This window comes from Colletotrichum karsti (assembly GCF_011947395.1).
Source record: "Colletotrichum karsti strain CkLH20 chromosome Unknown Scaffold8, whole genome shotgun sequence".
NCBI classification, from domain to species: domain Eukaryota; kingdom Fungi; phylum Ascomycota; class Sordariomycetes; order Glomerellales; family Glomerellaceae; genus Colletotrichum; species Colletotrichum karsti.
The window spans coordinates 635,727-657,774 of NW_024065908.1; the positions used below are offsets into that span (position 1 = coordinate 635,727).

A 22,048-nucleotide genomic window follows, 5' to 3' on the forward strand; every position below is an offset into this window, starting at 1 on the left:
CGTGCTGGATAGAGAAATGATACCCCGTACAATGTTTGAATTGGGAGAATGGCCCTTTTGAGGAGTGAAGCTGATGTCCAATATCTTTTGTCCCGGACTCCAGTCTATATGTCTGCTAATTACCCTACCAAGATACCTCCCAGATTAAAGCCCCAAGACTGCTCTTCGTCAGAAGTATGGTCGGTTTCTTGGATGATGTTGTGTCTAACTGTGGTATCCGCATCGACGACCGGCGTCGCTCCGATCTCTTGGAAGAAGCGCGTCAACCCGGGACTGTTCTTGGTTTCCTCGTCGACCAGGATCGTGTCGGTCTTATCCAGTGCCCGAAAACTGCCTTCAGATCTCGAGAGCATGGGTCGTTTGCCGATGATGTCTGTTACTGTTTCCTCACCAAGAGGGCCGTCGTCAGGACCTGCGGACTGTTGAAGGTCTTTGGAGAGAGACTCCAGCTCGCCCAGGCTGGACTCCGTCACATCCGCCCTCTCTTCCGTATCCTCCTCATTCTCCGGCTGACTCGACAACGAACTCACGCTCAACATCATCCCGCCATCCTCCTCCTCATCCTCCTCCTCGCTCTGGACATCACTGACCTCGTCCATGTTAACGCAACAGCGCAGCCCGCTCGGCATGCCAACCACACTCTTCTTCCCGCCGCCCTCGCTCCTACTGGACGAGACCTTACCCTCCACATCCGACAGGAGCTCCAGCAGCGCGCCGTCCTCGTCGAGAATATCGCACTCCCTCGCGATGGCCAGCGCCCCCGTCTCCGCGGCCTCGATCAGCCGTCCCACAAACCCGAGGCTCACGACCTTGGGGAGGTCCTTCATCGCGACGACCTCGAGGAGCGAGAAGCCTAGCTCGTCGAGGCGGTGGGCCTGCGCGGCTGTGAGACATCCTTTGCGCCGTGCGTCCCCGGAGCGGAGTTTCCGGAAGACGGGGATGGTATCGCGGCGGCGCCGGCCGCGGTTCGAGGCGGAGAGGGCGTCGACGATGTTCAGCATGTCGTTGACGGCGCCCGAGTCCCAGTAGACGGAGCGGATGGCCTGCAGGAGGCGGGTGTATCCGCGCCTGCGGGTTTCGGGTTGGAGGGAGGGCTCGGCGAGGTCGGTCGTGTGTTCCACGGGGTTGATGTCCGGGCCGGGGACGAGGTGGAGGGCGAGGTAGCGGATGATGGACGAGTTGCGGGCGATGTGGTCCTGGAGGTCCCGGTGGGAGGTTGTCGGGGGCAGGGAGAGGCCCGATTTGATGATGTCGAGGGGCCGTTGGGCGTTGGGGGAGTTTGGGAAGAAGGGGGGCAGATCGATGCCTTGTGCCAGGGTCGGCGGGAGGGGAGAGGGGGCTTCGCGGGGGGTGAGGTAGTCCTCGTCTTCGGTCTCGTCGTATTCTTCTTGGTCTTCGTCTTCTTCATCTTCGTATTGGTCCTCGTCCGAGTTGGAGTAGTGATCGAGGAGGTCGTCGATGTCCCCGTCGGTCGTGGTCGGGGAGGGGTCTTCGTCGACGCAGCGGCGCTCAACGCCGGCGCTGGGGGGGCTGGAGTAGTCCAGGCTGACCCCGTCGTCGCATCGTATCGTGATCTGGAAGGACGCGGTTTCCGACTTGAAGGCGTACGTGCCGGCTTCGAGGGTGACGCCTCCCGAAACGTCGATGTCGACGGCTTGGTCGGTGTTTTCTATGAGTCGTTGTAAGCGCGTGGTCTGGTTGGTCTGGATGATCAGCCGAGGTCTACCTGAGGCCATCCCGACAACGGTCGCCACCCTCGCCTGGGCATTTCTCTGCTCTTCGATGGATTCTTCGGTGGACGACGACTGAGCCGCGATGCTTTCGGTAGAGGAGTTCCCTCCCCCGTCCTCGTACCAGCCGAGGGCGGTGATCGGGCGCGTAGTGTTCTGATGAACCTCGTCGTCGGAACTGTGCCCGGAGGCGTCGTCGCTTGATGTCGGGGATCCCAGAGAAAGCTCGCGGTAGGCGTCCAGCGCCCGCCTCGCCAGCGTCTCGAGATCCTCTTCCCGGCCGTCCTCAGAGGTGTCGGAAGGGCTCCTTGCCGGACTCCCCGCCTCCCGCCACCCATCTCGTCTTTCCTCGTCCGTGGGCACAGGAAGAGCCGCACCGGGCGTCGTCGCCCCGGTCCTCGAGCAGAGTCCACTCGCCTCTCCCGTCGCCTCCCGAGAAGAATCCGGGGGAAAAGGACGGGAGCCCCCACCCCCCGGCGAGATCCCCCTCGAATTCGTCCTCGTCATCCTGCTTCCCGCGTCAGCTACATTTTCCTTCGCTCCGTCCTTCTGCACCGAGGAGCCCGTTACCTCTTCCTCTTTCTCCTCATCTTCTTCGCCGCTGCTACTGTCGTCGCGGTATCGGTCCTGGCCGCTCTCGACCTGGGAGACCCTTGGCGTGGCGGGCGTGTTATTGTTGCCGGTGTTGCTGCCGCTGCTGCCGCTGCTGCGGACGACTGCCAGGGCGCGGAGTATGTTGTCGGCCTCGCCTCGTCTGGTGCGCGCGCGGCTTTCAGCTTCGGCCTGGAGGCGGCGGAGGGCGAGGAGGGATGAGGGGGACTCACCACCGTCGACGCAGTTCAGCGTCTCTCGTATACCCTGGGTGTGCATCTCGAGCGGGATGTTCATGAATCCCGATGGAGTGGTGTTGGTCGGGCGCTTCGGGCTTCCTGGGGACGACGGTGTCGAAGTCGAGGTGAGGTTTGACGTTGAGCCGAAGGGGTGCTGTTGTCTGGCGATGATCGGCGTGGTGGGCGTGGGCTGTCTTCCCGTCCAGCGGGAGAAGAGAGAGAATGGGAAAGACATGATGTTTGGTGAGTGTTTTCCCCGGTTCTGAAGTTTGTTAGCCGTTGTTGGTCGATGATGATTTTCTGGATTGCAGAATGTGGGAGGTTGAGTCCCCCTTTTTGATTCACTTTGAGTCAAAGACGGCAGGCAGATGCTGGCAAGTTCCTTGTCTCGACAAGCGGCGGTTCTTTCTTGTGGCTTCTGGTTGTGCTCTTCCCCCTTGGGAGCCTATCCAAAGAAGGGGCAGGTGCGCGGTGAAAGGGTGAATGGACTGTGTTGAGGCTCACGAGCCACACTTCCTTTGACGATTGATTGGGTTGATTGTGTGGACTGAGTAACAGAGTAGACCGTTTTGAAGACCCGTGGGCCTGTTCCAAAGTAGAACAAGAGCATTATCACCTGGTCCTCTTTCATCGATGATGTTTCGGACCGACTTGAACGTCTGAGGCTTCATTTGAAGAAAAGTTTTGCCGATGTTTTGCTTGACGTTTGCCAAAGTTGAGGTTGACTTTCTGAGATGTATTGAAGGAACAACTTCACGACACTACAAACTTAGGCACACTGGCATGACGAGGGAAGCTTGGCGATCGTGTTGACCAAGACAGTCGGGCCATCTTCAGGCTGAGTGGAGAGTTCAGGCATAAACGTTTCCTCAAGCAGATATCGGCTTCGGAGTCTTTCGATAGGAATTAACCAGCAAGTCAAACTGTTATGATGTGACACACACAGCAAACACATTGTTTCTCAGTATAACTACGAGAGTACTTCGCTTCTATTCTGTGGACAATGATGTCCTTGATGACTCCAAGGACAAAGATATGCAATAGAATCTTCCATGCCACAACAGGACTTAACTTCAGATTGCGAACTATTGTAGACAACCGAGACAATGTATTGTTCACAGCCCGCAGAAACAATACATCGTGGCACATATATCAGCGCTACTAGCAGAGGAGTCAACAACGATGGCGATAATCAACAAACATACAAACACCAGTCACCCCCAATCGCAACTAACACAACAGTCACACATACACTCATCTCACACTCAAAACAACCTTCCCCCCCTTTCCATATAAGAAATGTGCTACAGGAAGAAAACCATATACACCCGCTGCCACCACGCCACGACCGAAGACCAAGACTGCGAAGCCCAAAAACGCCAAACCCACCTCGAGCGCCTGCGCCGCCTCTCCGGCACGACGACGGCGTCTAGACGAAGCGCCGCCTCCTGGCTCCATTTCTTCTTCTTCTGCTGCTTCCCCGCCGTCTACTCGTCGCCCACACGCACCCCGCCGCCGACCGCGAGGAACTGCTGGCTCGAAGACGTCGCGGTCGAGGTCGACGGCGTGTGTCCGCGGTGCCGGCTCTGGCGGGCGCAGGAGCGGGCGGTCGTCGATAGGAGACACAGGTATGACGAACACGAGCCCGCGCGGAGACGGAGAGCGGGTGTTGGTGCATTTGCTGACCCGAGTTGTGGACAGGAGAGAGAGGGGGACGTCCGGATGAGGGACGCGGAGCGGTACGGGGAGAGCGGGAGGAGGAGCCGTAGGGGGTATAGGCAGGAGGACGTGGAGAGGATTCAGGCGCCGGAACGGGCGTATCGTCCGTACCGGGCCGAAGAGCCCCGGGGAAGACATGACGGCGATACTATGCGGAGCCCGCGACGGCCTGGTCGGGACTTTGTGCCGTACGTCGACCCTCCGGCCCCGGTGGTCGCCCCGTCGTCGCGTACGACGCAGCTCAGGAATCAGGATTCGACATCTCACTTTCAGCCTGCACCTCTTCAAGTTTCAAACGTCAAGCAGAACCAGGACTTCACGAAGAACAGAAGCAAGAGCAACAACCAAGACGCCCCGAGAAGAACGGGACGGAGCGCGATTGGGGGTTTGCAGAACCCCCCGATGAGCGTCCTGGTAGAGGACGTGGAGAAGACTTGGAGCCGGGACCCTCCAGCGGCGGCGACGGCGGGCACGGCGAGCTCGTCGCGGCATGCGCCGACCATGAGCCCGGCCCCGTATACCCCGGACTTACCTGTGGAAGAGCTGATTGACGAGGTTGAGCTACTGTGGCAGATGAGTACTAGTAGCGGTGGCAGTGGCAGTGGCAGATCATGAGTAGGTCTACTGGGTTGGACATGATTCCTGCGGTATGTATCCGCAAACTAAGGTAGGCTAGAGTTGCGTTTGTACGAATACCATCAACTTGGGAATCCCCGTGCAGCCCCGGATCTCGGGTTCCACGACATGGGGGAGTGAGAAACTTGTCATGCAAGGTTTGGGAACTGCGGGATAGCCAAAAGAGAGTTGGGCCCTAACGGAAACAAGCTCAAGGCAGAAGAATAAAGAAGTGGACAACTCGGCCGTCTTTGATACGCCAAGAGCGGTTCCTGACGATATAGATTCGTGGCCTCCACGTTGCGTTTGGACACCGCGCGTCAATGGACAGGTTTCGTTTACCAAGTCGGTTGTCACCCATTTTTTGGTCTCCTGCATCAGATGGGGCCGACATCTGCGGGCGCGCGTCTGCATGGGTTTTAGGAATCAAAACGCAAGATACGTATCCCAATATACTGCGGTTCCCGCCCAAAACCTTGATCGAGACAAGAAATGTTGATGCCTTGTTGCGATACAACGCGGCCGGCAGCTACGAATAGAAAGAGCTGGACCGCAAGAGCGGGCACTCGCGATAGGCTGCTCTATTTCTGCAAAGGTGATTGGTTGGAAGAAGGGTGACCCGTAGGGCTGACGACCGGGCAGACTTGGAGGCCGGGGGACCGTTGATTCGTGACCGCCTACCAGACGCAGGTATGTGTCGTATTCACCCAAGACCGACTTCGTAAACCAATTGGAATGCGCCGTGGGCTCGCTGGCGACTTCAGGACGGCGTGGAATGGAAGGGTGTCCTGGGCGTTTGAGGACTCACAAGTCTCCCCAGGACGCCAATACGGGATGACGGGTACGGGCTTCGGCTGGTTCAGGGACGGAACAGACGGTGACGAAGCCAACGCCCGCGACAGGACGCCGGCGCAAACGAAGTAGTCATCGATTGCAGTTATGTTTCAAAGCCTCCCGAAGAACGGATTTTGAGTCAGAAAGCCTGCTTGGCTGGAGTTTCTTGCTTCTGGTGCTACCGGTTCGGACCCAGACGACCAGCCCTACGTGCGGAGGCGTGTAGAGTGGCAGGCGAGGAGCAATTGGCTGGCGACGGCCCGTTTGAGTTGGTGTTCCTGCGAGGATGCAGCGGCAAGGCACGAATACTCATGCGACCTTTTTTGTCGTTTCCCTGCGTAGAAAGGTACCGTGCAGGAAACGAGGGCTTGGCTCGACGGCAATACGTGTGGTGTCTCGTCCCGTATATGGATGTTGATGTGCGCGACCGCGCAATCCAGTGCCGTCACGGCTCGGGCGCCAAGATGCGACGGACGCAAGCCGAGTGACGAGTCAAGGTGCTGCATGTCCACGTCCTTACGCAGCTGCTTCGCATCTTTGCGATTCTCGTCTGAGGACATGCGAAATGACCAACAAAAGGCCGCGGCGGCAAAAAGATGGTAAAGGGCTGCAGCAGGGACGCCAGAGGGGTCTGTTAAGATGCAACCCCCAAATTAAGCGGTTCCATCGGGACCGCGATGGTGTCTTTCAGGGACGTCATTCGACCGACCGAGACCAGCAGACCGGTCGACGGGCACCTTGACAAGGTGCTTGGTCAGACTGGACGGGGAGGGTTCAAGGGTTCAGCGGTCCTTTTGGTGTCGCCATCGCAGACTTGTTGCAGTATCCGTATTAGGTACCGCGTAGGTGAGCAAGTGAGGTAGCATGCAATATTCTTGTTGGACGAGAAGCGAAAGAGAATGCGCCCGCTGGCGGTTCCGACCCATGTCTGTCGTTGATCACGGGGTCGGGTGACTGATTCCTGACTGACCGACTGACGGACGAGAATGCCGAGATGGACCGGATGTAATCGGCGGTGGGTCGGGGCTTCATTGAACGACAGAGTCGGGATGTCGGTTCTCCTTGAATTGATTGCTGAGAATCATCAGAAGAGTCGGCCGCCGCGGTCGACGGAGAGCGGTGGATTTTGCAATAAACTCCGCGGACGGACGGACCCTGGATGCTGGATGATGGAAAGAGCCACGGACCACATGGATAAGGTAATCATAATCAGCGATTGCAGAATTGGGAAGAGCGTACTTGGTGTGATGTGATTGGCCAGTATGCGGAACATCGGTCGCTCAATCCTCGATGACCAGCTCAAAGTTGCAGTGCTTCTGGGTCCAGCCTCAAATCTCAAAAAAATTGGGATCCAGTTTAAGACGATCCAGGACTCCAGGTGATGATTCCAGTGACCAGTCGAACGAGTTGGGTAACTGGCAGGGGGTGGCATTGGAGACCAAGTGGGTGTGTTCTGCAGCTCTGTCACTGCGACACCTCGACACTGCAACCCTGAGGGCCGCTTGAGGAGGCTGAAGGCACCGCTTGTTGTAGCTGGGGGCGGGAGGGATTGGGGGACGAAAGAGCGGAATTGGGTTTTGTTTTGGCGAGAGTGGCAGTGACAGTCAGAGACAGACCCGGGTTGGCGGAGAGTGATGAGTGAAACGATCCAGTGGCATGTCACGGATGGTGATGGACCAGGCTGAGTTGAGCAGGCGGGTGGAGATGGAAACGGGGTTCAGATTTGGGACTTTGGTTCTGATGGGCTGATTGTGACGGGGGTAAGCGAGCGAGGCCAAATTGAGGTGTAATTCTTAAAAGTACCGTGCATGAGGCCGTCGATTTTTTGGTCCTGGATGTCTCTGATGTTTTCCCATCATGTCCTAGGAAGACTTGTTAGTGCCGCCCTACAGTCCTAGGTACGGTCTAACGATACGATACGTACCGTACCGGTAGCGGCCTCAGCCACGAACGGTGAAGCTGTAATGGTAGCTAAGCTTTGCTGTGCTGTATATTCTGCTGCGCGGTGCTTTTACGATTGTGCTGTCCATCGTGCTGAGACGATGATGATGTCGTAGTGTATCCGCAGCTACATAGCATCTGCCCCCTGCACAATATTCATGTCGATCTGTATAAGCGGCGTGATAGGCTTGCTGAGGCCATCGTGGCAGGACAACAATTACTCTGAGAACCTAGCGAACAACAGAACCAACGTTGAATTTTGAAACACTGTCGGATGTTGCCAAACCAAAGTCAAATGCGACATATTGGCCTCAATCACCATTCGCCGTCTCATTTCAAGGGTCACGCTATGGAACCATGCTCTGAATGGCAACTCGTACTTCAGCCTACCCGTGCTCTCCAACACTACCGGCCTGGTCCTGGTTCCAGACCAGTTTCCACTTCTCACTCCAGCGTCATGGACCCATCAAACAAATTCGAGCATGAACCGGCGGGAGAAGGCAGCCGTTAAACCGGTGCGCCGTTCCGGAATGCTTCGTGAGGGGCTTGCGTCGACCGTCTGAAGCGCTGAGCAGTAAGGAGTCGGAGAATTCGTCTGCCTCAGGTGTTGTGCGCGTCCCGTCCACGTCGCCAGCGAAAACAACAACAACGATGACCTACAGGATGAACCGGCACGGGCGGACGATACAGTGTCGGAGTCGGGGTGATGAGTGAGTGATGCTGACGGGACGGAACGGGACATTGGTGAGGGTATTCGGTCCCGAATCAAAGTCGTAGCAAGAAAAAAGAGCGATCAAGAGACCAGCATCTGGGGTATGGGTATGGGCAAGAGCTATTATTGACTTGAGGCCGTTACATCGACCAGCAAACAGGTCTGCTGTTGCTCATCTCTTCGGCGTAAGGTATCGAAATGTAGCCGCTGCTAATCCATCTCGAATTCCGGGGGCTGTGCTCATGTCGCTGTCCACCGCAGCCCAGTTTAGACATTCGGCTGCAGCGGTACGGTGACGATAACAGCGGGGTCTGCTCTGGCGGTGTCTCTTCTGTTTGGATCGCGTGTAGTACCCGACAGGTGGGCATAACGGGTGAGACTCTCTCTAGGTCCAGTGTGTCGCCATTTCTCAGCGATGCATTTTCCGACTTCAGCGGTGCTCAGCGGTACGGTACGTCGCTGGGCTTCCCTAGGTTCCCTGCGGTGCGGAGCGACCAGGGGTCTGATCCTTCTCTGTCCGCAAAGCCCAGACTCCGCCTCCACTCGTCACCCACAACACGCTCTCATTGGCTAGCTGGCTCTAGGCAGCAGCCTACGCCCCCCGGACGCTCTCAGGTCCGCTCACGTCCACTTTCGGTCCAAGTCTCTCCTGCTTTTCTAATCAACCTCGACAATCGATTGACCTTCACTTCAAACCACGGTCAGGTTTGCTGGTGCCGTTTTCCTCCACGCCTTCACGCCCCCAAATCTCATCCATCTCCCGCCTCCTTCCCAGTCTTTGCCATCCTTTCCTCGACCGAATCCTCCTCCTCGTCCTCAACCATCTCTTCTTTCTTCCTCACCTCGCCTCTCGCGTCCTCGACTTTCAGGACTCGACATCCGCCCGCACCTGTCCTACTGAGGCCGCCACACTAAACAGCCGTTCTTCCCCTCCAACACCAACACCGTCATCTGTACTCGTCGTCCTCTTCTCTTTTCCAACCATCACAAAACCACACAATCCACCCTTCTGCGCTCTTCCACCCCCGTCTTTTCCGCCGACGCGTGTTACGACTGGGACGAACAGCCGCATATCCCCCCCGTGTCTTATCCGGTATTCTGTAGACCGGACCCCAAAATCAGGCAGACTGATTTCGGCCTCGACTTAAATCGCCTCGCCGCCGTCTTCCGTCTTCCGACACTCGACATACCTACTCGACACTATCACTTCCGATAATCACTTCACAACGTAAGACTGGGTCCCTCTCCTTTCATCTGCTTCGTCCAGACCTGCCCCGTCTCGTCCCGTCTCAAACTCTTGCCGCCACCATCGTCACATTGACCAATCCCAAACCTTGGAGACGACTGGCTTCAAGAGTTTAGGACTTCGCTGCATCGCATTACCACCGCGATCCCGGTCGTGACTCACACCCCGTGTCCTCTGTCCTCTTCAGCCCTACAACTCGAATGAACCCTTAAGAGATCTAACACTCGACCTGTCGACAGAGTTCTGGACACCCGTGTCATTACCGTCACCATGTCCGTCTCCGTCAACCCTCGACGAAGGTCTCCGGTGACTCGCCCGGAGGCTCCTGCCGGCCTTAGTCTTAAGACCAACATGACCCTTCGCAAGGGCGCTACCTTCCACTCTCCTACCAGTCCTACCTCTTCAACAGACGATGCCTTGGCTGCTCCTCCTAGCCTTCGTCGCTCCCAGACCAACCTGGACGACGTCGTCAATGCCCACTGCCGTCGCGCCGCCTTGATGATCACCGACATCGAGAACTCCCTCTCCAGCTTTAACATCGCCTCTCCCAAGGCTAAGTCCTTCCGCGACGAGAGCCTTCCTGTCCCTAGAGGCTTCCTCAACCTTCCCGTTGTCGACCCAGCCATGGCAAAGGAAAAGTCAAAGGAAGCGGAACGTCGCATTCTGCGCCCCAGAACCCGCCGCTCCTCGAGACACCATGAATCAGACAGCGGACTCGGCACCTCTGTCGCCCCTTCCGCCGAGACAGAACCTGCGACCACCGCATCAAAGAAGGCATCCGCCATCACCAAGTCGGCCGTCGCCACTGCCTCCAAGGAGATCGTCGCTGGCCTCAGCTCCAAGGCCGTCAACCGCATTCGCGAGCACATCCTCCGTCCTCTCCAGGCCAAGCCGTTGAAGGACTTTGAGCCCATCGTTCTCGACATTCCTAGACGCATTAGAGACAAGGAGATCATTTGCTTGAGGGATCTCGAGAAGACCCTTATTTTTATGGCACCGGTAAGTCAAGCTCTGACTGAAACTGGCGTTTGGGGTTATACTTATCGATTGTTGATGAAGGAGAGGGCCAAGACCGCCGCCTTGTACCTCGATTTCTGCCTGACGTCGATCCACTGCATTCAAGCCACCGTGGAATACCTGAGCGACCGAGAACAGACTCGACCCAACGACCGACCTTACACTAACGGCTATTTCATCGATCTCGTCGAACAGCTTCACAAGTACGCAGACCAACTTGCCGCCGCCAAGAAGGGAGACGTTGAGATTGACGTCGACTCGTATGCTGCCCTCCCCCGCCCGCCGCTCTTCCACGCTAACATGTCATCAAGCACCGACGAAATCAAGCTGTACGGAGGTATCACCGAGAACGGACGCCCTGCAGAGCTCGTCCGCATTCGCAAGGACGGCAAGGCCATCTCCATGGCCACTGGCTTGGAAGTTGACCTCGAAGACTCCAACTCCCCTATCAAGATGAAGCGCTCCTTGAGCCAGCAGCTGGAGGACGACGAGGAGATCATGCGCTCCATGGCCCGTCGCAAGAAGAACGCCAGCCCTGAGGAGCTTGCTCCCAAGAAGTGCCGCGAGCCCGGCTGCAACAAGGAGTTCAAGCGTCCTTGCGACCTGACCAAGCATGAGAAGACTCACTCGCGTCCTTGGAAGTGCCCTGTGGCTACTTGCAAGTACCACGAGTATGGCTGGCCCACCGAGAAGGAGATGGACCGTCACCACAACGACAAGCACTCCTCCGCTCCCCCCATGTACGAGTGCTTGTTCAAGCCTTGCCCGTACAGGTCCAAGCGCGAGTCCAACTGCAAACAACACATGGAGAAGGCTCACCAGTGGACCTACGTCCGCACCAAGACCAACGGCAAGAAGCCTGCCAGCATGGCCGGCAGCGTCACCCACGCTACGCCTCAGCTCAACCACATGCCCACACCCTCCACCAGCAGCGCTGCCACTCCTCCCCCGCCGATGGACAACCAGTTCAACTTCAACGACCCGATGCTCCCTATGCACTCCATCGGCCCTGTTGGCGACTTCGCTTCTCACATTGACGGCATTGAGTTCCCTTCATACATCTCTGACGAGGAGTTCGACCAAGTTATGCAGCAGCCGCTCGACAACCAGCTTGACTTGGAGATGTCGCTCTCCCCCTCGGACCACAACACCCCTAACACGGATGTGTCTACTGGCCCATACTCTTACCAGGAGGGCCCCGAGTTCACCGTGAACGACGACATTTACGCCGCTCACGCCCAGCTCCCCACTCCTGACCGTGCCCTCTTCGCCGACAAGCAGATGAACATGGCTTTCCCAATGTACCAGTCTGTTCCCTCTTGCCAGCCGCAAATGCTTCCGGCTCAAACCGCTCCTCACATCTCCCCGATTGGCCATGGTAATGCCATGCTGTATACGCCAAACTCGATGGCTGATGTTGACGAGGGCTTCGATGACAACTTCGGCAATGGCGGAAACGACTTCTACGGGAATGACTTCCAGCTCTTCCCGGCCAACAACGCCACCAAGACGTTCGAGCCTCTGTTTGGTGAGGTGCCCAGCGCTGGCCTCGGCTACTCCCAGACATCGCAGGACCCCTTTCAGTCCGTTGACTGGAACAGCATCGACTTCCAGACCTTTCCCACCCAGTAGTGGTGCTGGGGAGTGTGCGATGTATACGATGACAGCCCGTGAAGGGCTATATGTAAGTGTGACAAAAACTACAACGGTGTTGGATTGGTTTATGATTTGATGACTGGGTACGGAGTCAGCCTTGAAATTGGCTTCTTGGGGGTCGGCGCTCCGCCTTCCCCCCTGCGTTTTTGTACAATCGGTTCGGGACAATCACCCAACTTGTTCTAGGTTTCATCTCTTTCCTCATTTCTAATTGGTATGAGATTGACGATAGAGATACTCGTATGGCATGAGGTGTGGTGACTTAAAGGTCAGCAGAACAAGGGTCGTTGGCTAGTCAGCACACGGGTGGATGGAGCAGATCTCTAGACATATCTCGTTGAAATTTGATATGGCAAGTTCTGAAAACAAGAAAAAAAAATCTCTTGTCTACTTGGCATCCGTTGAGCAATGTCATGAGGTTGGATACCGTGAGCCATTACCAAATGCCCCGTACCCACCGAAGGATCGTTTGCTCTGGGTGTCAGAGACGCATGGAAAAGGGGCGGAGGAACACATGGGACAGGACTCCGGCAGCGAGTCGAACGTCCCCGCGGGAATTGGGGAAGGGGTATGACGTGGTGCAACGGAAGGAGGAAAAAAACGTGAGTCTCACGGCGAAAGCGCAAGCCGCAGCGTCAGAGAAACACGCCGCGCTATTCCTCTTTATTTTTGGGGGGTGGTTCCTCAGTTCCGGTTTCTTTCCCCGCGAGACACACGGCTGGGACAAGGGGGATACGATGCACATGACAAGTTCCTAAAATGATATACGCGATGGAGGGGGTTTTAGATAGGTAGATAGGACAATCTCATCGGTTTTTGAGACATATTCGTTTGTGTTCCGTGCTGTTTGCAGTTGGAGATGGAGACGGGACGGGGTGGTCGTCGTCCCGCGCCGTCGGGGGAACTGACCTGACCTGACGGGCAAGCTCGGTGAGGTGTGAGGTGAGGTGAGGTGCTCCCCCCGAGCCTCTAAGATGTTCCATTTGCTTCCCCCGTGATTACGTACGTGTGATTGGACGAAGCTGTAGTGGGGACTCGCCAGCTGAGAGACCCAGGACGGGCCGACATTTGCCAGCTGGTAGGTAGGTAAGTGCCCGCTTCGCTTGCCCACGCCGCCCAATCTTTCTGCCAGCTCTTAAAAAACAAAGCATTGCCGAAATTTTTCCTCTGCCAAACTCTCAACCTCCATCCAACCATCGTGAGCTTCTCCAAGCTTTCTCCCGACGAACGTCACGACCCGGACGCGACGCGCTGGATGTGACGGATTAGATTGAAACCGTTGTTTTCAAAGGTAAGCCATTTTCTCACTTTCTCATCTCTTTCCATTCGCGAGAGCGGATGGGATCACCACAACCAAAAAAAGGGGACCGAAATGATGAATTCGCATCACCCTCATCTCAATAGGAAGAGCCGTCTGAGACGCCCCGGGCCACTCCAAGGGTTTTTTTGGGGGAGGGGGAGAAGGTACTCACTGGGCAAAGGAAACGGGCCTCCGGAATGCTTCTACTTACCGCTCTTCTTCCTATCGCATTCTCCACTGGGAGCTCTGTGGCAGGCAGTTGGCGGGTTCAAGGAAGGCTGCGAAGGGGGTTTCTTTTTCTTTTCACCCTTTGTGTGTTTCTCTCTCCTCGAAAAAACCTGGGCTCCTTCGGCTTCGCCCCTCGTGAGAACCGCCCTGCTCGGTTTTCCGCTGCCGGGAGGGGGTTTGCATCGTCATGTGCTACCTCCCGGGTTCCGGTCGGGTAATCAGGGCGGCGGCGGGGGGCGGGGTGGGGATGTAGTGCTTTTAACTTGGGTTTCTGATACTGGTCCCCCTTTTTTTTCGGGTTATTGTTGTTGGATGGGATTTGAAGTTTGAGGAAGTTTTTGCTGACTTGGACTTTTTAGGCGTGAGCGTTTTGGGTCGGGATACGTTGGAGGATTGCACTTGGGTTGACGGTTTGGGGATGGAGCAGGTAGATTTCAATAAGATTTGTTCATTTATTCATCAGGTCGATCGATCATCACTCTGGTTTAGTGATGCTATGTATCCTACAGTTGCGTTTCGTGTCCCATTTTCGACCCCGATCAGATCTCATCAGTGGAGCTTACTCGTCGCTGTCGCTTTCAAACACCGGTCGCCTCCTCTGCTGCCGCCCGCCGGCCTGCCTGGGAGTATCCTCCTGCTCCGACTCGACAACCTGCGCCCCGCCCGCCGGTTTCCTCGTGCTGCTGAGGATATCGTCGTCATCCAGCAGCGAATCGACCGAGTCCTGCGTATCGGGGAACTCGGTCGGCACGTAGAACGGCTTGGACGCCCGCGCGCGCGCGGCCGGTTCCGGGGACGCCGTCTGGCTGGACGGCAGGGCGGAGGACCCCGGCCGTATGCTGGAGATGGGGTGGTCGTCCGAGACGACGAAGTCGAGGAGGTCGCCGCCGCTGTCCGAGCCGTCCGTGTCCATGGCGTCGCTGTCCCTGAGGCAGTCGTCGCCGAGTTCGTCGCTGTTGATGCCGCCGCGGGTTGACTTCTTCTTCCCCTTCTTGCCGCGTCCCCTGGCCGGTGCCTTTTTGGGGGCGCGTCGAGGGGGGGTTTCTTCCTCGTCCATGGTGTTGTCCATTTCGTCGTCGATCAGGGCCGCCGCGGTGGTGAATGCCTTGGTCTTGGTCTTTGGGGCGCCGGTGGACTTGCGTTTCTTCGGGCGGGGTTCGTCTTCCGGCTCATCGTCATCTGAGAGTGTCAATGTCGGCGGCAACCTATTCCTTGCGGCTGGCGCCCTGTCATCCTCCGTATCGCTTGCGAAGGGCGGCAAGGGGAGCTCTTTGTATCTGCTCGTATCTTCTTCTCCGTAGGGTTTGATGTACCTGTCCGCGGTGGCCTGTTGCTGGGATAGCTTCTTGCAGAGCTTGACGAACTTCTTGGTCCGCTGGCTGTGCTGGACTTTGGCCACCGGCCGCAGCCGCCGTTGGAGCAGCGGGTAAGATGTCAAGTTCGGCATTTCGGTCTCCTCGATCTTGGCCGTGGTGGCCGGCAGGGACCGGTATATCCTGTCGAGATCAGCCAATTCCCTGTCGGTGAGCATGACTGAGTTGAGCGGCGGGACTTCGGCGGTGGAGTCCGCTTCTGTAGGCTCTGGCGCCTTGGGCGGCCGGCCTCTCTTGGCCCCCGTCAGGAGCTTGCCGATGTCTGACGCCTTCGTGAACCCCAGCTCGACTCCGTCGGGGAGGTGGAATTTCTTGGCCGATTTCTTTTTGGCCGCGGCCCTCCCCCTCTTCGGCTCGGGTAATGATGGGTTCTGTGTGTTCTCGATGGGAATCTCAATCTGTTGCATGAGTACCTCCGGCCGAATATCCCGAGGTACGATTCGCGCCGAGAGATCGTGGCGGAAATTGAACTTGCTCCCCTCGCAGATCAACTTTTGCATTTCTGCGTAGTTGTCCTTTGATCGGGCAAACGCTTCCTCTTCCTTGCCTTTCATCAACAAAAGAATGATGTTGCCCGCTCGCTTTCTGCCTGTTCTACCCATTCGTTGAAGCATGCGAATGGGGGAGGAAGACGCGTCGTAGCAGACGATGAGGTCGACCTGGCCAATGTCGAGACCCTCCTCGCCGATGGATGTCGCCACCAGGACATTATATCGGCCGTCCTTGAACTTCTGGATCGTTTCGATCTGCTCAGCTTGCTGCATGCCGGCCGACCGCTTCGAGTCTGCCTGGCCAACGAAGACTGTAGCGTTGATGAGTGGTTTGTGACGATTCAGCACCCGGACAATATCCTCGGCACTGTCTCTGTATTCGCTGAACACAATGACGCGGGTCGCTGAATTCTCGCCGCTGTCCATGAAGTGGTTCAGGATTCTGTCTTGGAGTTCTGTCAGCTTTGGATGACTCGCGAAGCCATCAATCCGCAGCCATTTCTCGATCTGCGACATCATCTGTTGAAAGTTTTCGTCGTTGATGATTTGCTTTTTGTATTTGGATCCTTTTGATCCTTGATCTTCAACTTCGCTTCGGAACTCCTTTAGGTTTTCGTAAAAAGGCCTGATGCCGTGGAAGTTCAGGAGTTTGATCGCATGAGCGATGCTCTGGAGAATGGTGAAGACAGCCCGCATCATGTTTTGCAGTCCCGGGTTGGCCCTCCGCCCGGCATTGGCATACCATTCCCTCGACTGCTGAATCAGACCAAAAGTTGTAATAGCCATGGGATCTCGTCCGTAGTAGATATTCTGCTGCGAGAGTTTGTCCACCAGTGGCTTCAAAGTCTTTGAGAATAGGTCTTTGATCTCGCACATCTCATCAGAAGGATCGAGGAGAACTTGCTCGACGTTCCTTTGGTGTACGTATTGCCGGATATCAATGGAATCCTCCGTCCGAATCTCGATGTGGGAGATGCCGAGATTGTCGATGACCTCCTGGACAGTCTCGACTTTGGCGCCAGGTGTGGCGGTCAAGGCCAAAACCCGAAAATAGGGATTGAAGCGACGCATGAGCTTAACAGCTTTTGCGTAGGCATATTCGCCCGTGGCGCGATGGGCCTCGTCGATTACCATGAGAACGATCGATTTTGGATCCGCATAACCGTGGGAGAGATCGTTGACGAGAGTCTGAGGCGTCATGAAAAACACTCGCTTGGTCTTCCACTCATCCTCTCGCAGGGCCGGCGACGTGTCACCTGTAAGGAGAGTCGTTGCTGACCGCGAGATACCCACGATATTGAAGCAGGCATCGACCTGTTGTGCTACCAGAGGTTTGGTAGGGGCGACAAACACAATCTTGGCGTCCTTCGTCCATCGATAATAGTTGAGCATGACAGTTGCGGCAATGAAGGTCTTGCCAAGGCCAGTGGGCAAGGCGACAAGTGTGTTGTTAAAGAGTCCGTTCTTAACGATGCTGAACTGGTAGTCTCTCGGAGCTCCGAGGTTGGTGGGATAAAGCCACGTCTTCATGGCTTCACGATCGAGAGCGTGATGAGCTGGTGGTTCTTCTGGCTTGTCCCCTCGATAGACCCTGCCAAAGCCCGGCTGAGTCGGGGCAGGTCCGTCATTTTCCACTGTGCCGCCAAGCAGGGTGGTCTGGCGATAAGTTGACGATGATGTGCGAGTAAGACCATTCACTGTCCTCGGTGCACCCACTGTGCGTCTGGAAGCCGGCCCTGGCTCTGGCGAGGAAGAGAAGGCATCCGAAGGTGAATCATCAAGCTCATTGGTGGAAGTGCGGTTCGAGGTGGCCTTGCAGATTGCCTGGTGTGAGTGTCAGCACAAATATTTCCGGGAACCTTATAGCAAGGCTGTTTGCTCTTCTCACATGAAGACTGCTTGCATTGGATGCCGTAGATTTGCGCCCCGCATTTGGACCTGGAAGAAAGGATTGGCGTCCTGTGTTGACTCGATTTATAGAGGCTGACAAAGCCTTGTATGTTGTACTTCTTCCGGGCGCTGCACTCTGTGTCTGAAGGCCGGAGCTCAACGGGACGGCATGGCTCTGGCTGAGTGCCTCAAAGAGGTCCTCGTCGGCCAGGTCATCGTCATAGTTGTCGGAATCCATGTTCACAAGTGACTCGGGTTTTCCCAGTATGGGTGATTCATCCAGATATTCATGTAGGCTTAATCATCGTGAGATTCCCGTCATCTGCTGTAGTGGTCGAAGCGGGGCCCAGGCTTGTAATGGACAGAGGCTCGATGCGCGTCCTATCGACGCGTCGTTGATTTGACGCGAACACATCTCTGGGTCACATGGCTTGTCATATGATCTTATGCTTACTTAATCACGATAAAGTTATGCAGACAGGGTCACCAGACGCAAGCTCCTTGTGGGAAAGTGGAGCCCAGGGACCTTGGTAAACACCGAAACTTTACCTACCTTACCTGGGCTGGTACTGCGGTAAAGATCACGCCCGCCAGTTGTAGCACCTTTTGCTTCCTGTCGGAAGTTTCTGTGATTAAGTGAAGCCCAATGATACGCCTACCTTGTTCGTTCGGACCAAACACTTTCAATTTTCTCATTGGCTCCTTACCTTCTTGTTTGTCCGCAATTCACTGCGGCTGCCTGGAAGGTCCCTGAAAACCGACTAGTTACCGGAGCATCAAGCTACGACGTGAAAACGCTAAACCCTTTTGAGGGAGGTCGCATGCGACCTGAGCGTTCCTGCCTGGCCAGCCTTGGTGGGGCTGACTCAAACGTCACTTGCTCTTCGCGACAGACGATTTTCTTCACCACCCATCTACTTCGTCTACATCTTCTCGTCAGTTTACCTCCTCTCCTCATATCCCCTACAATACCGCACAAACCAGCGCGGCCTTCCTAAGCAACGCATTTGAAACCTTCCAACACTCTTCTTTGTTGTTCACACAAGGCTCTGCCGCAAATATCACTATCTGTGACCCACGAGGTCCGCGCCAGGTCCCTGAGGCCTTTGTGCACTGAAGCTTTTCGCGTTGCGACACCGACAATATCCCTTCGTTCTACCACCTCGTTTCGATTGCTCCGGCCGAAAACGATCGCTACACTATCCTCTCGACACAGCGAAAACGAATTTGTCGCTCTTTAAGCAACAACTCTCCAGCGACCATCACCTCAATACCTACAGTTGTTGCTCACGCCTCCTCGTCTGTCGTGCCGATCCTAAAATGGCGCCTCCCCGAGCTCCCCGAGCCATGGCTTCTCAGCCTGCGCGCGAAACCCGCAACTCCACCACGGGTGCAAAGTCGCGCGGCGGCGGCGGCATCCAGAAGCGAAGAGGGGGTAGATCAACTACCGACAGAGATGGCGATCTCGATATGGGAGCTGGCGCTGGAGCAAGCGGCGCACGTCGCTCAAACAACAGACCAGCCGCGTCTGAGTCCAACAACTCGCGACCCCAACGGTCGACACGATCCAACGGTCCGCCAACGAAGCCCGGCTCGAAAGTGCATCAAGCAATCGCTCGGCACCTAGACACCGGAGACGGAGCAGACATGGTGTCCAAGAAGAGACCCCAGAACGGTCCTCTTGTCTGGCTGAGTGTCAAGGGTTTGAAGGATAGCAAAGCCGCGAGCAACAATGATGGCGGTTTGCGGGACCTTCTCACCTTCTTGGAACGAAAAGCGACAACCCTGTCCGGCCGAAGAAAGGGAGTGGTCATCAAGAAGGTATGTTATGATGACGTGAGGCTCGAGGGGAATTACATAGGGATGCCGAATGGTCCAGACTCGTTGAAACGCCAGATACACCGCGACGCGAGAGACAAACAGCCCATACCGGCTGCTTATGCCCTTCCTGTGGCCAGGTGATCCCATTGTGAAGTCAGCTAACTTTCTATAGTCGAGTTTAAGGGGAGATTTGGTCAATGTTGCGGCAACCAAGGAGGATGCGGAGGAAATTCTCAAGGTCAACACTTTTGTGTTCGCTGGAACCCCTTTGGAAATTACCGATAGCGACGGCTCATTTGCCAAGGCGAACGAGGCATCCGCTGCGGCCGAGGAAACAAAGTCAAAGGTCACCAACATCATGTCACTTCGTTACGACATCGAAAACAAGTTGTTGAAGCTCGATGCTCTGAATCAAGACGAAGGGCTCATTCAGATGGGCATCTTGGACTCAAAGGACAGAGCCGAGAAGCTGTTCAAGGTCATGATGGTAATCTGCGATAACCTGTTCAAAACGCCACAGGCAAAGATCGATGCCATCCACAGCATCAGTCTTGCCAACAACGGCATCGACAGTGTCATACGAGTTGAAGACTTGGCCGAAACCTTCCCGGATCTCAAGAACCTCGACCTCAGCGGGAATCAGATCGAAACCATCGGTGGCCTGTCGAGATGGAAGGGGAAACTTCGCAAGCTGGAGACCCTGTACCTCACTGGAAACCCGCTTCCGCTTGCCGACCCCAAGGTCATGGCGGAGCTGCTGCAGTTCTTCCCCAAGCTGCAGAATGTGAACGGCGAGCAACTGACGCCCGAACAAATCGAACAAATCAAGGCTGCTGGAAGACCTCAACCGATTCCCCAGCGCGGGCCTGACTTCCGCGATGCCAACGGCATCGGAGAAGCATTCCTCTTGGAGTTCTTTGTTGGTTTCGACTCCGACAGAACAGGTCTCCTCGCCAAATACTACGACGACAACAGCCAGTTCTCGATGGCGGTGGACACTCACTCCATTCGCGAGGAGGGCCTGCCGGCGCCATTGCCTTGGTCCTCGTACATCAAGCAGTCACGCAACCTTCAGAAGATCACAACACCAGCCGCCCGAGCTGCTAGGTTAATCACTGGAAGGGAGGCTATTTGGAACCTGTGGAACGAATTCCCATCAACAAAACACCCTGACATCAAGGCGGATATCAGCAAGTACATCATGGATTGTCACTTGCTGCCCGGCCTTGCCGATCCAACGGGCCAGACTGGCGGCGGCGTTGACGGCATGATCATCTCTGTGCACGGTCAATATGAAGAATGCGACAAGGCAGGCAAGACAGGACTCAGGAGCTTCTCTCGCACATTCGCCCTCGGACCTGGTCGCCCTGGCGCGAACCCCATTCGTGTCGTGAGCGACATGCTTTGCCTCAGGGCATTCAACCCTCTACCCAACGTGTTCGTCGCCGAGAACCAAGCCCCGTCCGCCCAGGACCAGCAGCAACGCCAGGCAATGATTGTGGAACTATCGAAGCAGACGACGATGACTCCTCAATACTCGGAGATGTGTCTGTCCGATGTTGCATGGGACTTTGCCAGAGCCTTGGCAGTTTTCCACGAAAAGAAGGTAAGCTACCCCCGAAACTGGAACATTCGACAACCCTTACTAAGTTCGCCTAGGCTCAACTACCAGCGGAAGCCTTCGCCAGCGTTTAGAGAATGCTGCGCGCGTCTCATCCACTCTTCCGCTATTGAAGCGATCGGAGAACATGGATGGATTGGGAAAGATCACGATGGGGCTTCAAGTACGACATCGGCCCTCCGGCCCACCCCGGTGATTATGTATTGAAAGAAGAGAAAGAAAAAAAATCTCCACACAGCGAAGAATTGAAGAATATTGGGTAGGGGTCTCTGCCACAGCGCGGGACTCGGAACATAGGAGAGTCGGAGGAACAAAATTCATTTACCCCAGGTGGAAGAAGGGAGACAAAAAAACAGATCGGCTTGGCGACGAAATGGGGACAGTCCCCGAGGCGACACCGTGTATAAATTTGATCGGAACGGGATGAACGCATCTTAGAGGCAGCGACGTGTATTTGGTATGGAGGAGTTGATGATAGCATAGCCATGGGAATGGGAGGTGGTGTACAATTCGAATCAGTCGTCGAGATGCGCAAAACATCGGGCCAAGAAATGCTGTGCTGCGTGATGTGTGATTTAACGCGACTCAAGTTGAAACTGCCGAAGTCCTCAACGAGGAATGGACGGGCAGTCGAGATGCGACGTCGGGTCGCTGGGCGTCATTCCGCTCCTCGTCACGATGCGATGACGTCCAGTTCAAGTCTTGAAGAGTAGTAGACGCTGTGTTATTGTAAGGCTGAATGGAGTGAACGGCCGTTCTCGCAAGCCAATGGGAACCGGCGGCATGGGAATAGAGATCAGCTTCGTAGACGTGTAATTTTCACAAGCGCGCGCGGTTTGGATTGCATTCGGTGATCGACCTTAATCAATTGCCGCTTTTTGGGTGGTGACGACCGGCCGGTTGGTTTGTCCGTGACCAGTGGATGGTCGTGAAGTGCTCCGGAGTTTAATGAAGGCGTCGAGAGTCTCGAGCGCGGGGTGGACGGTGGATGGTGACGATGATGTCGGATTGTGACTGTGATGGA

At 56.0% G+C, this 22,048-nt stretch overlaps 5 protein-coding genes across 5 annotated transcripts; 3 read left to right on the forward strand and 2 right to left on the reverse strand.

Moving 5' to 3' along the window:
• Positions 1-119: 119 nt before the first annotated feature.
• Positions 120-2,795, reverse strand: CkaCkLH20_03332 (uncharacterized protein; the record flags this gene model as incomplete). The annotated part of the gene is made up of 1 exon (XM_038886051.1): positions 120-2,795. One exon carries the CDS (start codon positions 2,793-2,795, stop codon positions 120-122), a length of 2,676 nt encoding a protein of 891 aa, XP_038748560.1.
• Positions 2,796-3,859: 1,064 nt separating this feature from the next.
• CkaCkLH20_03333 (uncharacterized protein) lies at positions 3,860-4,894 on the forward strand (the record flags this gene model as incomplete). Its single annotated transcript, XM_038886052.1, has 1 exon — positions 3,860-4,894. One exon carries the CDS (start codon positions 3,860-3,862, stop codon positions 4,892-4,894), a length of 1,035 nt encoding a protein of 344 aa, XP_038748561.1.
• A 5,003-nt stretch (positions 4,895-9,897) lies between these two features.
• CkaCkLH20_03334 (uncharacterized protein) lies at positions 9,898-12,276 on the forward strand (the record flags this gene model as incomplete). The annotated part of the gene is made up of 1 exon (XM_038886053.1): positions 9,898-12,276. One exon carries the CDS (start codon positions 9,898-9,900, stop codon positions 12,274-12,276), a length of 2,379 nt encoding a protein of 792 aa, XP_038748562.1.
• Positions 12,277-14,387: 2,111 nt separating this feature from the next.
• On the reverse strand, positions 14,388-17,820 carry CkaCkLH20_03335 (dead box helicase; the record flags this gene model as incomplete). The annotated part of the gene is made up of 2 exons (XM_038886054.1): positions 14,388-17,516; positions 17,749-17,820. The coding sequence occupies 2 exons, from the start codon at positions 17,818-17,820 to the stop codon at positions 14,388-14,390; spliced, it is 3,201 nt and encodes a 1,066-aa protein (XP_038748563.1).
• Positions 17,821-18,902: 1,082 nt separating this feature from the next.
• CkaCkLH20_03336 (mRNA export factor mex67) lies at positions 18,903-21,098 on the forward strand (the record flags this gene model as incomplete). Its single annotated transcript, XM_038886055.1, has 3 exons — positions 18,903-19,403; positions 19,576-21,009; positions 21,063-21,098. 3 exons carry the CDS (start codon positions 18,903-18,905, stop codon positions 21,096-21,098), a joined length of 1,971 nt encoding a protein of 656 aa, XP_038748564.1.
• Positions 21,099-22,048: the final 950 nt, after the last annotated feature.